General features: G+C 41.6%; 1 protein-coding gene across 1 annotated transcript; it reads right to left on the bottom strand.

Annotated features, from left to right (window-relative positions):
- Positions 1–1627: 1627 nt before the first annotated feature.
- On the bottom strand, positions 1628–12976 carry MPC1 (mitochondrial pyruvate carrier 1). The gene is made up of 4 exons (XM_066315836.1): positions 12570–12976; positions 10104–10107; positions 5169–5265; positions 1628–3519 (listed from the first exon to the last, which is right to left on the bottom strand). Exons 1-4 carry the CDS (start codon positions 12638–12640, stop codon positions 3188–3190), a joined length of 504 nt encoding a protein of 167 aa, XP_066171933.1. The 5' UTR covers positions 12641–12976; the 3' UTR covers positions 1628–3187.
- Positions 12977–13895: the final 919 nt, after the last annotated feature.

Genomic DNA, 13895 nt, shown 5'->3' with positions numbered 1-13895 from the left:
AGGTTTCTAGTGACAGGATATACCCTACAGAATAAAGTTGTTATTAAATCAAGCTGTGAAATTAAAACCAAGTAGATTTTTCAGAATAATGGCAAGTACAGACAAGCCCTATAATCTTATAAATCAAATGCAAATACTGAGCTCTAACTTATAATTTATCAGTGAAAGTCACATAGCCTCATTCTTTCATCCAGTGCTACCTGAGTAGAATAAGAAAAGAACAAAAGGATGCCATTAGCACCATTAAGGTATTAACTCAAGAATACACCATGTCCAGTCATTTCTAAGCTACTGTTCCCTATTTTGGATTATCCCAATCAGCCCCATCCTAAAAGAGCAATATGCCAGTGTGTTTCAGTGTTTTGTGCCAGAGTAGGGTGCAGACTAATCATACAATTATTTACTGCAATGATTCCTTTTAATAATATTCCAGTAATCTCCTTACTCCCAGCACCTTTAAACAAAAAAATGGTATGGCAATGGCTTGATAAATAATGCTTTGACTGACACAGGCCACAAACCAGTTGGTAGCATTCTGCCCATATAAACTATTTTTGTCACTAGGCAGACTGACAGGCAGTGGAAATCCAGCCCAGACTGGATTTCCCTTCCCAAAGAGGGCCTGGTCCCTCCAAGTGCCATGAAAAATGCTTTGCTGCCACTCCTTCCCCCTTCTTAAGTCTGTATGGGCTGCAGGAAGCATCCCTGGCTTAACATCTAATCAAAGCAGGGTAAAGCCCACTTTCCACCTGCAATTCACTCTTGCTCTAGTCCAGTATGAAAGAATTTGAGCCTTGGCATAGTGAATGGATAAGGTGAAGAAAAAAAAAGCGAAAGGTTGAAGGAAATAAAGTATGGTGCAGCTACCATGAAAATGAGAACGAACTCTTGCAAATGGTATTCTCTGGGTAGATAAGCAAAGACAATCAAGAGCTAATGAACAGTGATCAAAGCAGGTGAGAGTAGAGTAGAGCCTGTACTGCAAGCTTCATGCAAGAGCAGCAAACACATTTCACACCAGTAATGTTCAAACTCAGTTGTTGCTTATTTTTCTCTCCAGAATACAACAAACTATAAGGTGCCAAGATAATCAGCTGTCCTTATCTGCTTATGTCTCACTACCCATTTGTACAAAAGTCTAACAGTGCTTCTATTCCAGGAGATAGGAAGAGAGGGAGGGTGACTACTTTTGTGACAAGATAGCAGTACTGACAGGGCAGCTTTATGCAGTAACTTTTCTAAAGCAAGAAGCAGTACCAGCTTTAGCCACGCAGCAGACATGCCTTATTAACCTCTTTCTTCTATGTCCATAAAAAAATGTTGCCAACACAACAGAAAAAGGCCAATTAAGACTTGCTCTGGTTGCTAGAAGACAATATGCAATACTGACTTAACTGCATAATGAGAGCTCTGAGTTCAACTCTGCCTATCACTGCAGGACTATTCAGTCTAAGTACCCTTACACTCTTAGTTCTAGGGATTAGGATCCAGAGGCCACTTACCTAACTTCAGTACATACCATTTCCTTTTTCAGCCTGTTTTTTCTTCATGCTGTTACAGTAATAAAGTGACACTCCATAATAAAATTTCACTTTTGGGTCTGTTACCACAGTATGGAAAACAAAACTTTTCCAAGTGTTCAAGAGTTTTATTGCCATTTGGAACATGTTTATTGTTCAAAAACACTGCACTGAAAATAAGTCTGTAACATATATTCTCACATTCTTAGTCAATTTTATCTTTATAGCAATGTAACCTTCAGGCAGATCATGCAGGAAAACCACTCTCACTATGAAGTCAGAAATTACTGAAAGGCACTTTGTGTCTTTCAGATCATAAACTCCAAACAAGTTTAGTTTTTGCCTGTGTAAGAATTACATACATCTAGAATAACTCAAACAGTAGGAAAGAAATAAAACCCTCATAGAACTTCTTGAAGAACAGTATCAGGCTCTGTTGCCTTCCTTCATTCAGTGCTATGGTTTTGTTTTTCCAAGCCTTCTTTAAATATTGTGCGACACAAAAATGGATGTTAATGAAGTCTCTACAGAGACAAGGCATGCAGTGAGGGAAGAGGGATGGCTGCTCACTTCCTGGCTGCTTATCTACACATTTGTTCTTGTAGATCAGCAAGCCACTGCTTAAGTTAAAAAAAAAACAAGAATAGGAATGAATGCACTCAAGTTAAATGGCTTTTAAGAATATGTTAATACATAAACAATAATACCACCTACAGTTCTGTTTACTGACCTCTGTTCATGTTGATTTTTAAATGAGTTTTGTCAAACCATCATGGGCCACTTTTGTAGACTGTTAGATAAAAAAGTTGGTTTTCAAATATTGCTTGTTATTTGGGTGGCTAACTTTTTATTAAAAGGGTAGTTATTAAAGATCAGTAAGGCAGCAAGACTTTAAATGTAATGGTTTACTTTGCTGAATAGTACTTTTAAAAAGCAAGATAAAAAATTATTAGAAGACTTCCTGGTAGGGTCATATTCATAATAGGTGTTTCTGTTTCATCCCCACTCTAATTGTCACAGCAACTGTAGATGGCATGTCTTCCCTTGGTTGTCATTCAGGATGAATACATTCCCTGGCTTATTTCAAGTAATACATTTAGTTCTTTTTCTCCAGCCTGCCAAAAGAAAAACAGCTTTTGTAAGAGTGAATATTGAAATACAATTGCTATTAAAAAACTCTGAACTTAGAGTAGAACTTTATGAATGAAGGACATTGGTCAGTAATTTACACAGAGAAGTCCACTTGCAGTTTTGCACAGTGTAATTTTTTCATTTATAATTCAGTAGATTTCATTCTCTATCGCCCCACAGTTATTTCTTGGGGCAGAAGAGAGAAAAGCCATAATCCTGACTCACCAGGATTGCTTGGGGCAGTGTCTGCACTCCTTGCTGTGCAATGAGGGTGTGAGACTGATTGCAGTCTGTTCCCCAGGCACACTCAGCTGGCTCTACCTCATGTATGGAACAGTCACCTCTGAGAGGTTTGGGGTGACTCCTCTTTCACACATACAACTCCTTCACAGTTTTATGGACGTTTCCATCTCAGGAACTGGTTACCAAGATGGACACACACAGACAAACCAACGGAAAACAATCCCCAAAAGAGCCAGCAGCTGCTGAAGGCCCTGTCTACACTCTCTCATGACCATAAGGGCTTCCTGCCCTTTCTATGTGCAGACCTCAGACGGTTTGAAGGAGGTGCAAAGTAGAAAGTTCTGCCTACTGACAACAAGCTTGTTAACAGGTTTGCAAAAGGTAAGGAAGGTAAACAAGTTCAGAAACCATGCAGAGCTTTGCATCACAGTTAAAATCACTAACAGTATTCCAGGAGCCATCAGTTCATGACTTCCCCATTTAAAAACTTGCCTATATTTGATCAGTCGTCCTCCTTGAATAAGTTGTGCAATTTCATTGGTGAAGTGGCATGCAAAAAGAAGCCAGTTCCTTGGCTGCACTTTGTAGGCAAACCTCATGAAAGCCAAGGAGTAACAACACAGCGCTGCAAAATAGGATAGATCTTGTTAGGAGACTGTAAATATCTGATTTTGTTGAGTCATAATTTTCCTACTAGTAAAATGTAATGACAGGAAGATTTGTTGCTGCTTATGAGTCTTCCAACAGCCCTACAAACATATCCACTTTGAGGATCCAATGCAAGAAAACACAAAACAGTGTTCATTTCTGCTACACAAGAAAATCTACATGGCTGCAGCTTTCCATAAAAATTCATTTTACTCATACACCATCCTGTGAGGCAACTGAAGACTTTTTAGTGCATTAGCTAAATTATCTCAGCCAGAAAATAAGAGTTTATCTCAATGAGACACAGTCTGTCCTATGCTATTATTCTGACAATTTCTAAGACAAAGCATTTTTGAAGACACCAATCACTGAAATACAGTTCTTTCTGGGAACATTTTTAAATGGACTTTCAGATCAGGAGCTTTGAAGGTCCAAGAAATCATGAACACTCAGAAACATGAAGCTTTGTTACCTGCTTTCCCAAAAGATGAGAAACTATTCTGATCTACTCTGGTACCATAATTAAATTTAAATACAGGAAATTACAACCCAAGAATTCCCAAGTTTTGTAAAAGTCTGACAGGCTTAAAAGAAAAAAAAACAAACTGGTAAATTAACTGTTCAAGGAAAACAGCCTTTTTAAAACAGCACAAATATTCTTTTTTCATCTCCCAGGTTCTGTACACACACCAAACTATACATATCTGCAAAAATTTCAAAAGGTGTCTCAACATTGCTGAGCTGGGTAGCTACTACCAAAACACTATTTGCAAAACAGTTTTGCTGTACTGGAGATATTTAAACTAGTCTTCTGTCTCAAGGAAGATGATTAAGGGACTGACTTACTCTAAGCAGAGCCTAATGATAATGAGGCTATAAACTTTAAGCCAAAGGTGTTTTTCTTGTGGGAAGAATTACTCAGAATTAAGTTATTAACTGAATTAAGGAAGAGACATAATGCCAAAGTTAAGAAATTAAAACAGCAAGATTTCTAACCCTAGAAACAAATTTGAACATAGAGACAGACATCCAGGCAAAAACTATAAATAGTCCCAAGAGAAATGGGAAAATATTGCTTATGCATTTAAAAAGATTTTCTCATTAAAAAAGGATTTCTCATTAAGAGTCACAATAGTCTCTCATAGACAACTGCTTTGCAAGGAGTTAAAGTCATCTTTGCTGCTATTTGCACCCTGCTGACCAAGCATTACCATTTCTTCACTTGGTCAGCATTGATAATATTTAAATATTACACTAATCACAAAGGATCATTGTTCTTTATACAAAGATTAAAGTGGACTAAGGAGATACATTTTGAGCAAGTGTGTGTAATAGTGTAAGACAACAAGAGTTATATTTCAGAAGACAGTCTGGTCCTGAAAACTAGGAGTCAAGAACTGTCTCATTCTCCCCTACCAAATTAGTGGAAAGCTTTCCAAAAAAGAGACCCGAAGTTTTTCAGTACCTCAATTTAAATAAGCCTCTGAAGTTACGTAACAAGATATTTGATATCTACTTCTGCTTTGATAAAAAGTTTGCAGTCAACTAATAATATATCACTGCTTAAAAGACAGAAACTGTGCTCTGGAGTCAGTTTCCTAACAAAAAGTCTGCCTCGGGTCTTACCAAATGTCATTCGGCCACTAACAATTTCTGGCGACTTCTTCATGTCATTAATAGCAGCAACAGGAAGACCCCAGTTGGCAACGGGCCCCCAAAAGTGCTGTGAGGAGGGAAAACAAAAATGAAGTTAAACAGAAGCAAAAATCTCCTGCAGTATTCTTACAGGTTTTTCTTAGCCACACAGAACTAGAAGGCAGGGTTATGGGTAAAATTCCAAGAAAAGACAGACTGTTTTTAATCTACGAGAGAAAAACTAAACCTTTCTTTTAGTGGGATCTACTCATCAGAAGGAAAAGTAAAGGAACCTACTCTGGATCTGCTTTCAGACTGGAGAGGAACTATCTAAAGCCATTGAAAAAGAATTTTGTGTAATTTAGCTCAGCAGTCATTAGCATCTGATTAGCATTGTCAGGTACTTGAGATTTATAGCTCACTTCTGAGCAGAGAATTAGAATTTCCCTTTTTCAAATAAGACTCCTCAAAAATATAATGAAAATGTAAGGACTTAATGAAGTGAAGAACTGAAGCTGTTTTCATTTTTTGCTGAGGATGAAGAAAAGCTCAACAAGCATCTTGTGAGTGCTTACACCCTCTCTTTGAAAGAGCAGGGCCAGCAAGCAAAGCAAACTGTTACCCGGAGCTTCATCTGCAATTGCTGAAAGGATTTGGTGATTACTTAAAACTCAACAAACGTCAGAGGAGAACAGTTAGCAACAGGTGTGTGCACAGACAAAAAAAAAAAAAAAAAAAAAAAAAAAAAAAAACAAAAAAAACCACGGACAAGAAATGGAAAGGATCAAATCAGAAAAACTGATGAGTTTATTTTGATGGCCATTATCTAAAAGACTCTGGACTGAGAAAAATAGTGAAAAATAGTGTCATAAATTCAATTTCCACTACTGTTATAAGCAACAAGGCTTCACCAGAATTCTTTGCACAGAAGATGCACACAGTATTTGCCTCAGCTTCTTCGAAGTAGAAACTCATTCTCAAAAGTAACTTGGCAGAAGAAAAGAGATGCAGCTCACAAGAAAAACAGCTTTGTAGATACCAGCTATATCCATTCTTTTGACACTTTCTGTAACGGTAACATGTTTAATGATTTGGAATTCTCAGGGGGTATTTAAATTTCTTGCCATTTTAACTCTAAGGTACCCTTGCTGGTCCTGCTTGTAACAGTACAGTCAGAGTAAAAGCCACACTTGCTTCCTGCAGTTGGATTAGAAGAAACTTAAATAGGAAAAAGTTACACACAGAGTTTTGATAGTGCAACTTCAGTGCAATATGCAGAATACAATACTTCTGCAAATTCAGATTTATAACAGTATTCTGAAGAACAGAATAAAAACATTTTTTTTTCTGTATCCGTAGGGATAGAAGAATTGACATCTGTGATGGTTAAAGCCTCTCAAGCATGTCAGAGGTAACATGGCATAACAGGAAAGTTGCGTGACTGCAACTCTCAATGGTATTTACACTGTACCACCCACCAAAGCAAACTGCAAGTAGAGAGACACTACCTGTACTTGGTGATGGTTTTATAGCCATTTCAGGGGTCTCATTTGAACAACTGTAGATGATGAAAAAATAAGCTTTTCTTTGTATCTATTTACAACTTTTAAAAATCTGAGTGACAACTTCTGTTCTGAAAAGTAAATTAAATCAACTTGGCATTTTTACTTGATCAATTGCCATTAGAACATAACCAAATAACACACCCTAAGATTATGAACCACTCAAATCCAGGCTGTGCAAACCAAAGAATACCAGTAAACAAAAGTACTGTAGCAGTAGCTTTTCTCTGCTGACAAGAGGTTTCATTTGGAACCTTGAGATGGCTATCAGGCTTAAGAGGCTCCAGGCAGGCAGCCCTTTGAAGTCTCCCAAGAATTAAAGTAAACTTTTAAGTCTGTCTTTTGTCTAGGTAGAAGAACAAATCTTCCATAACATTATGATTCACAGTACAACAGGCATAAAATTCCCACTTCCAGTTTCAGGGACAAACTGAAAGGGTCCAGGACAGAAGAGTAGTGTGAGTTGTTTTGTACATTTATTGTTTGGCCTGAAGGCCATTAGAGATAAGCCAGGCAGTTTGGTTGTGTTACAGTATTGCTATTTTGTAGAAGAAGGGGTTTCAAACTGCTCTGATCTCCTGAGCAAAGGAGTATGGAAAAAAACAAAGCCCCTTTAATTTAAGGCATTCTGAAGGAGCTAACACTTGGTCACCTTAACCTCAAACTTGCAATTAAATATTCCTAGCGTATCACTCCTGGAGGTTTGCAGTAATCCTTTCAGGTGCAGACAGTGTCATAACAGTACGAAGGGTAAAAGCAGCAAGTTACTGAAGTTAAGAAGAATGTGAAACCAGAAATCCCCTCCCTTTTCTTACCGTACTGTTCAAGTGCACCATCGTGGTTTTCCATTCAAAAAGCACATGAAAGAAAGAAGAAAAAAACCTCACATTAGTTTCTTTCATGATCTACACATACAAAAGCATACCACTGTCAGGAAGCTGTCACAGCATTAGCTTTGAATAACATATTAGTGTTTTAAAAATCCCATTTTCCACAAGAGCTGTCACTGTGACAAGTGTTTGCTGCTCTTTTTCCCAACTACATAAAACCCCATTATGGTCAGTGGAAGACATTCAACCCTTCAGAGCACCAAAAATCCACCCCAGCTAATTTAAAGGACGCCAAAAGACATCAAGCTTTGTCATGACAAAGCTAAACAGTAAAATTCTACAGTGAAAGCTTTGAACTTGCTTGGAATTCTCTGTATATCTCTGTAAGTAGGTGAAACCAAAGATTGCAGATACCGTCCTGTCACTAGGTTTGGGCCAACTGTGGCTGTACCAAACATGAACAGCAACACATTCTCAGTCATGGATGCACTTAAATTTCAGTCACGTCTGCGGCTCATTTCAGTGATTATCTGGGTACCAGTTTATGTAATAACTTAATGATCTATGCAAAGAAGTTAGACTACAGCATACATTTAAGATTGCTTGTTACGAACTGCTTGTAACAAAAGCTTACTAACTTTTAAACTTCTTTTTAACAAAGATATTGATAAGACTTAGTTCTGAATTATGACTTACAAGAAGGCATTTCTTATGAGAAACAGGCTAATAGAAAGCATAGAACTGCTCTCAGTTGCAGAACATTTTGTCATTATCACTTCCCTCACACTGATTTCCATGTTCTTAGATCACCATTTTATAAATAGCCATGGTAAGGGAACAGTCAGGTCTACTCAGGAGATCACACAGGATGTGGGTTTCAGTGAGTCTTCGCTACAAACTGCTTCAAGGTGCTTAGTTTGGATACCCTTGACTAGTGTAACCACTTGAGTTTTGTTTTCTCTAACTGATCTGCAGCATCGGTTAATTCAAATTCACAAGAAAAATGTCAACTTAAATTTTCACATAAAACCTTAACTAAACAAGTTCATATGTGTCTTCTGGCACCACATTTTTGTTCCAACAGAAGTCAGCCCTAATTTTTAAAATGTAAGTTGTTTCCAGCAAAGTGAAAGCCTAAAATAGAATCAAACTGATACTCCTTTAACAGAGTATGCAGCTCTGGTTAAGGTCTCACAAGGCTGTCCTTCCAATCACACGGGAGTGGAACACATATTTGACTTTCAGAATAGGGCAAACCAAGGGCACATTGACTCTTCCAGGAAACAGGCATCCAGCCCCAAAGCTCTGCAGCCAAGAGAGTAGCAACAAATGCACCACATCCAACAGTGAGGATTCTGCACCATGTGCACCCATCTGTTTCTCAAGTGACTCCATTCCAAATTAGCAGTTTCCAAGAACCTAAAGAACTAAATTCAGTCTCTTGACAAAGAGAACACTGCACTAATATTTTCAGAACTGTGGACAACAACTGTTTGATTTACTCACTCAATTTCCAAGCGTCAGTTTTCTGTATAAGTATCTAGATATGAAAAGAGGAACCCAGGGCTCCTCAATACCTTGTATCAGTACTAAGTTCATTCCAAAAAGGCTAAAGTGGGAAAGACTTTGTTTTCCAAAATCTCTGCATGTATTTTCCTCATTCTGGCAATAAGAATATTAATAGGCCAGAGACCATTCTGTAAATATAGGTGAACTGTCACTACGTGTTTTCCCCATATTGCCATCTCCTAAGTGGAAAGGGCACTCTGCAAAAGGGCAGATCGTTCAGTTCTCAGCACACACAAGACAAGCAGGTGCTGTGTCCTTCAGTTTCTAGCACACATCACAGAGGACTTCTTAAAGTTCTTATGTCCTCATGTTTAAAGATTTACTAAAGAGAACTGAAGATCAGCTAATTTTAGTTTTATTACCGATGCAAACTCCTCTGAAGTTTGTTTAAATGAAAAGAAAGTTCCTAGACAGCTCACATCAGTGTAAGCGCTCAAGCTTTCCAGGGAACGAACCATCTCTATTTCAAAGCCCTCTGTATTAACAGTGTCCCGACACTGGCATTAGTGCTGAGTCATCAGGAAGAGACGTTTAGCAGTGCCCCAGCACACTGCAATGTCCAAGGTTATTTTTATGTTATCAGAAGATTTATGGATTCCTTGGAATTCATTTGTGCGATGAAAGCAATTTAGGCTTCTACCACAAGAAAATGACAGCCTGTCTAGAATGATGTCCCTCTCTTAAAAGAGGGGAGCTGTTTTATTAGATGTTTTTCAGAAAATGTTTTAAATCAATGGGCTAGGAAGTAAGAGGATGCAATTGCCACAATTGCCACTGTGAGTGGCTTAGCTAATATGACTATAGTGACAGCTGCCATTTTTAGAATCTTCAGAAAAAATGCAACTTCGGGTTCACAATACGTAGAGCTACCGGGCTTTAATATGCTAATCAGATAGTTTTAAATTAACACAACTGCTGCATTTTACAAGAAGCAGGAAAAGTCTACTTAGAGCTTATGTTCTTACTGTGCTTATTTTGAAGTATTAGGATACAGTTAGAGTAAATTTGTATTTATATGATTTACAGTCATTCAGATCCCTATTAATCACCACTAGAGAAAAGCCTGATATGAAACTGGCAGAACAATTCATTTTTAATGACAGTTTAAAAGCCATTTCTCCTGTTCCTTTGTGCATGATCCAAAAGCTAACCCATGACATAATGCAATTCTAATGCCAGATATATCCACCTGAGCAAAGCAGCTGCATTCATTACACTTGCTTTCATGTTTGCAGGTTATGAAGCTGAAATCTAACCTACTTATTCCAATAGGTGTCTGCAAGTTTTGATTGCCCCAAGACATAATAACGGAACACTTAATCCACCACTTTGGGTAACTTCAGTTATTCTACTGAGGGTCAAGTAATCTAAAGCCTATCACTGGTATCCCAAACAATGCCTTATGTCATTAACTCCAACAAACAAGTTTCAAGCTTATAAAGCTTTGATTCCCTGCTGTGATTAGATGCTGAATTTTAAAACAGACACCACAGTCTGAGAGCTTTATGGACACTTCTGCTCTCTGAGCAAAGAAAGGACTTTTTTTCAGGGTAGAGTCCTGTAGTCTGGGGAAGAAATTGTCTTCAGGAAGAAATGCAAAGAGATAACTCTCTGTTTCTTCTATACAGACAACAGACAAGTCTTTACTGACAGCAATTTAAATTTTAAAGTCAACAAAAAGCCAATAACTTAGGCACTTATATCCTAGTGAGCAAGAAATAATGCTGAAAGACCAGAGCAGATGGAGCAACTGACTTCAGCTCTTCATGAAGACACACCCAGTAACAGGAGTACAAATTAAGCAGATATCTTCGTACAGAGCAAAGCAAAACACATTCCATCCCCAATGGCAGAAACCTGTGGAATGCTCTTTCTACTGCAATACAGTCACATATACAGCTTGTTTGAAGACTAGATGCAATACCTCTGAAAGGTTTTTTTAAAAAAAAACCTTCTCAGTCTCGGGTGAGGATAGAGATACTTCCTGTAACTGTGATGACATTAGGAAGCAGCTGTTATCTCATCTGGATGTTTGCTTTTCTAATTATGAAGCAGATTACTGGTTTAATGGCCATTTACATGCTTCACATGAATCCTGTTACAATTAACTAAATGTTAACACTAATACGCATCTATCAAGCTTACATGGCATCCTGAAGACTTTCAAAAGAAATCACAGAAGCCTGCTTGGAACTTTTTTGTTTTGCTTCAGGGTTGTTCTCTTCCTTCTCATTTTTTTATTGCACTGTTTCTGTGGATTTTGATTCTGTGAATACCAAACAAACTGGGCAAACTTTCCAGTGCCTCACCAGCCTCACAGTAAAGCATTTCTTCCTCATATCTAATCTAAGTGTGTCGTCCTGAAGTTTAAGGCTTTACTGAGACTTTATATTATAATCCCTTGTTCACCCAACCTTACACCATCTCCTGCTACTTTAACCAAGACTACGTTTCTCAGATTAACAGATGTCCTCCTACATGCTTGCTCAACATCAAACATCAGTTGCAATAGATGTAGGTAAAATAGCAACCAACAGCTATAGCGAAAGGTTGCTCAACCCTTTTTATTAGAAGAGACCATTTTTATTTGTTTAGTTTGTCAAACACCCTGTCAAGCCAAAGAAACTTCAGCCTGCCTACCCGAGACTGTCCTGCACAGTGGTTCAACAAGATTTACATATGCCAAAACTGTTCTTTAACAGTCTTGTCGTTTCAGTCCAGAGTGCCATACCCCTTAGCACAGCACGCAAGGCAAAGCTTGGCGCAAGCACTGAGCTGTCTGGGAGGTGACTTAAGCCACATTCCCACGACAGCGGGGCTCTAACAAGCCTCTGGAAAGAGAGACCTACTTGGAGGTACTCAGATTCAAATAACCGATCTTCAGACTACGCTCGTGATAAAGCTCGCTTCTGCCCACGGCAGAGCAAAGCTCTTTCTGCCCTTGTGGCAGGCAGCGCTCAGCCTGTCCCGCTCCTGTGCCCGCTGCCCCCTTTGTGCCGCAGCGAGCCCCAGCCCGGGCGGGGCGGCACTCGCGGCTGTCACAGCCGGCACGGGAAGGTCACAGAGGGACGCAGCTGCCGCGGCAGCTTCAAAGCGCGCCGCGTCACTTCAAGGTCAAGGCCGGTTTGCTCGGGCCGGGGCGGGACAGTGACAGCCCCGACCGCCCCCGCGGGCCGAGGTGACGGCGGGCGAGACAAGGGGAACGACGGGACCACGAAACCTCCGGACCGGCTCCTCGCTGTCTTCTCTCCCCGCCCAGCCGCCGGCGAGGGCGAGCTCGCCAGGGGTCAAACGGTGCCAACCGTCAAACCCCGACCCGGGCGCCCCGAGGCTGCGGGGGGCTGAGGGGCTCGGGGACCGGACGCTGGTCCCTGCCGCCCGCCCGGGCAGAGCGGTGGGCGCGACGATGACGCCCCCCGCACCGCGCTCACCTCATCAGGTAGTCCCTGAACTCCTTGCTGCGCACATAGTCCACGGCCTTGCGGCCCAGCGCCGCCGCCATAGCGTCTCGGCGGCAGTGGGGTGGGGAGCGCTCGCCTGGCCCGGCCGCCTCACGCCGAGATGCCGCCGCTGCCGCCGCCGGTGACAACTGTCTCGCGCGCCACCCGCCCCCCGCTTTACGGCAGCGCGCGCGCCCCCCCGCCCCGCCCCGTCACCGCGGCGCTCTCACCGCCCATTGGCCGGGGCGGCCCCGCCCCCGGCGCGCGCCCGGCCCGGGAAGACGTTCACGGGCAGGGGGAAAGGCAGGGGGCCGTAAAGCAACGCGGCGGGAGGAGGGGGGCAGAGCGTCGCAAAGCGCGGCGAGGAGGGGTCGCCGTGGGCTGAGCCGCCGGCATTCCTCCGCAGCACGCGGGGCAGCGTCTCGCGGCGGCTCCGCGAGCCGCGATTGGCTGCGGGGCCGCGGCAGGTGGCTCCCCATTGGTGCGCGCTGCCCCTCGCGGGGCGTGTGGCCCCGCCCCCCGTGGCGCGAGTGCGGCGTGAGGGGGGAATACGGGACGGGTGGGGCGCGGTGACGCCGTCAGGGTGGCGGAGATCCAGGACGGTCTGGGCTGGGAGGATGTGGAGTTTTCCTGTCTGGAAACATTCCACACCCACCTGGACGCGTCCCTGTTTCACCTGCTCTGGGTGACCCTGCCTTGGCAGTGGAGCTGGACTAAAATATCTCCAGAGGTCCCTTCTGACCCCAACTATCTTGTGATTCTGTGATAAGTGCTTCAATAAGTTTTTTGGAACGGTCTAAGATCCTGTCTCTCGCCAGCACTTTCTATTTCATACCTGAGCGGAGGTTACTTATGTTTAGAAGATAAACTCTTCACCTTGCTAATACTATCTCTAGAAAATTTGGGCCAAACAAATTCTTATGTCTTTGCTCAGTGCACTAGAGATAGTGAAGATGGATGTTTATCTCCTGTGCTTTCCAAAGACTTGGAGCTCCATTTTTTAAGGTCCACAGCTAGGCTGAGAATGCAGCCAGGGGCACAGCTACACAGCTATGCTCTGCAAGAAGCCCTGGACGCCGTGGCTGTTTGGTTCCTTCTTTTTCCCTGTTTCCCTCTTCCCTGCAGGATCTCAGGTAAAAACAAACAAACAAACAAACAAACCCCACAAAACCAAAAACCAAACCAAACCAAAACAAACACCAACTAAAAAAGCCACAAAACACCACAAAACATACACACCGAACCCAAAATGCTCAAAAACTGTACAGACATGTCCCAACACAAAGCTTCTCTTCACACTTCTTCCCTCACTGCTTT

This window comes from Sylvia atricapilla, chromosome 3, assembly GCF_009819655.1.
Source record: "Sylvia atricapilla isolate bSylAtr1 chromosome 3, bSylAtr1.pri, whole genome shotgun sequence".
In the NCBI taxonomy this organism is placed as follows: domain Eukaryota; kingdom Metazoa; phylum Chordata; class Aves; order Passeriformes; family Sylviidae; genus Sylvia; species Sylvia atricapilla.
Note: the sequence above shows the minus strand (reverse complement) of the source record. Positions and strands in the feature narration are given on the sequence as shown.

What these genes read in the sequence shown, in the direction of transcription:
- MPC1 (XM_066315836.1), bottom strand. Translation starts at nt 12,640, where the DNA reads ATGGCGGCGGCGCTGGGCCGCAAGGCCGTGGACTATGTGCGCAGCAAG. An exon ending in TAGTGGCCGAATGACATTTG is followed by an intron (nt 3,520 to 5,168) that starts GTAAGACCCGAG and finishes CCTATTTTGCAG; the next exon opens with CGCTGTGTTGTTACTCCTTG.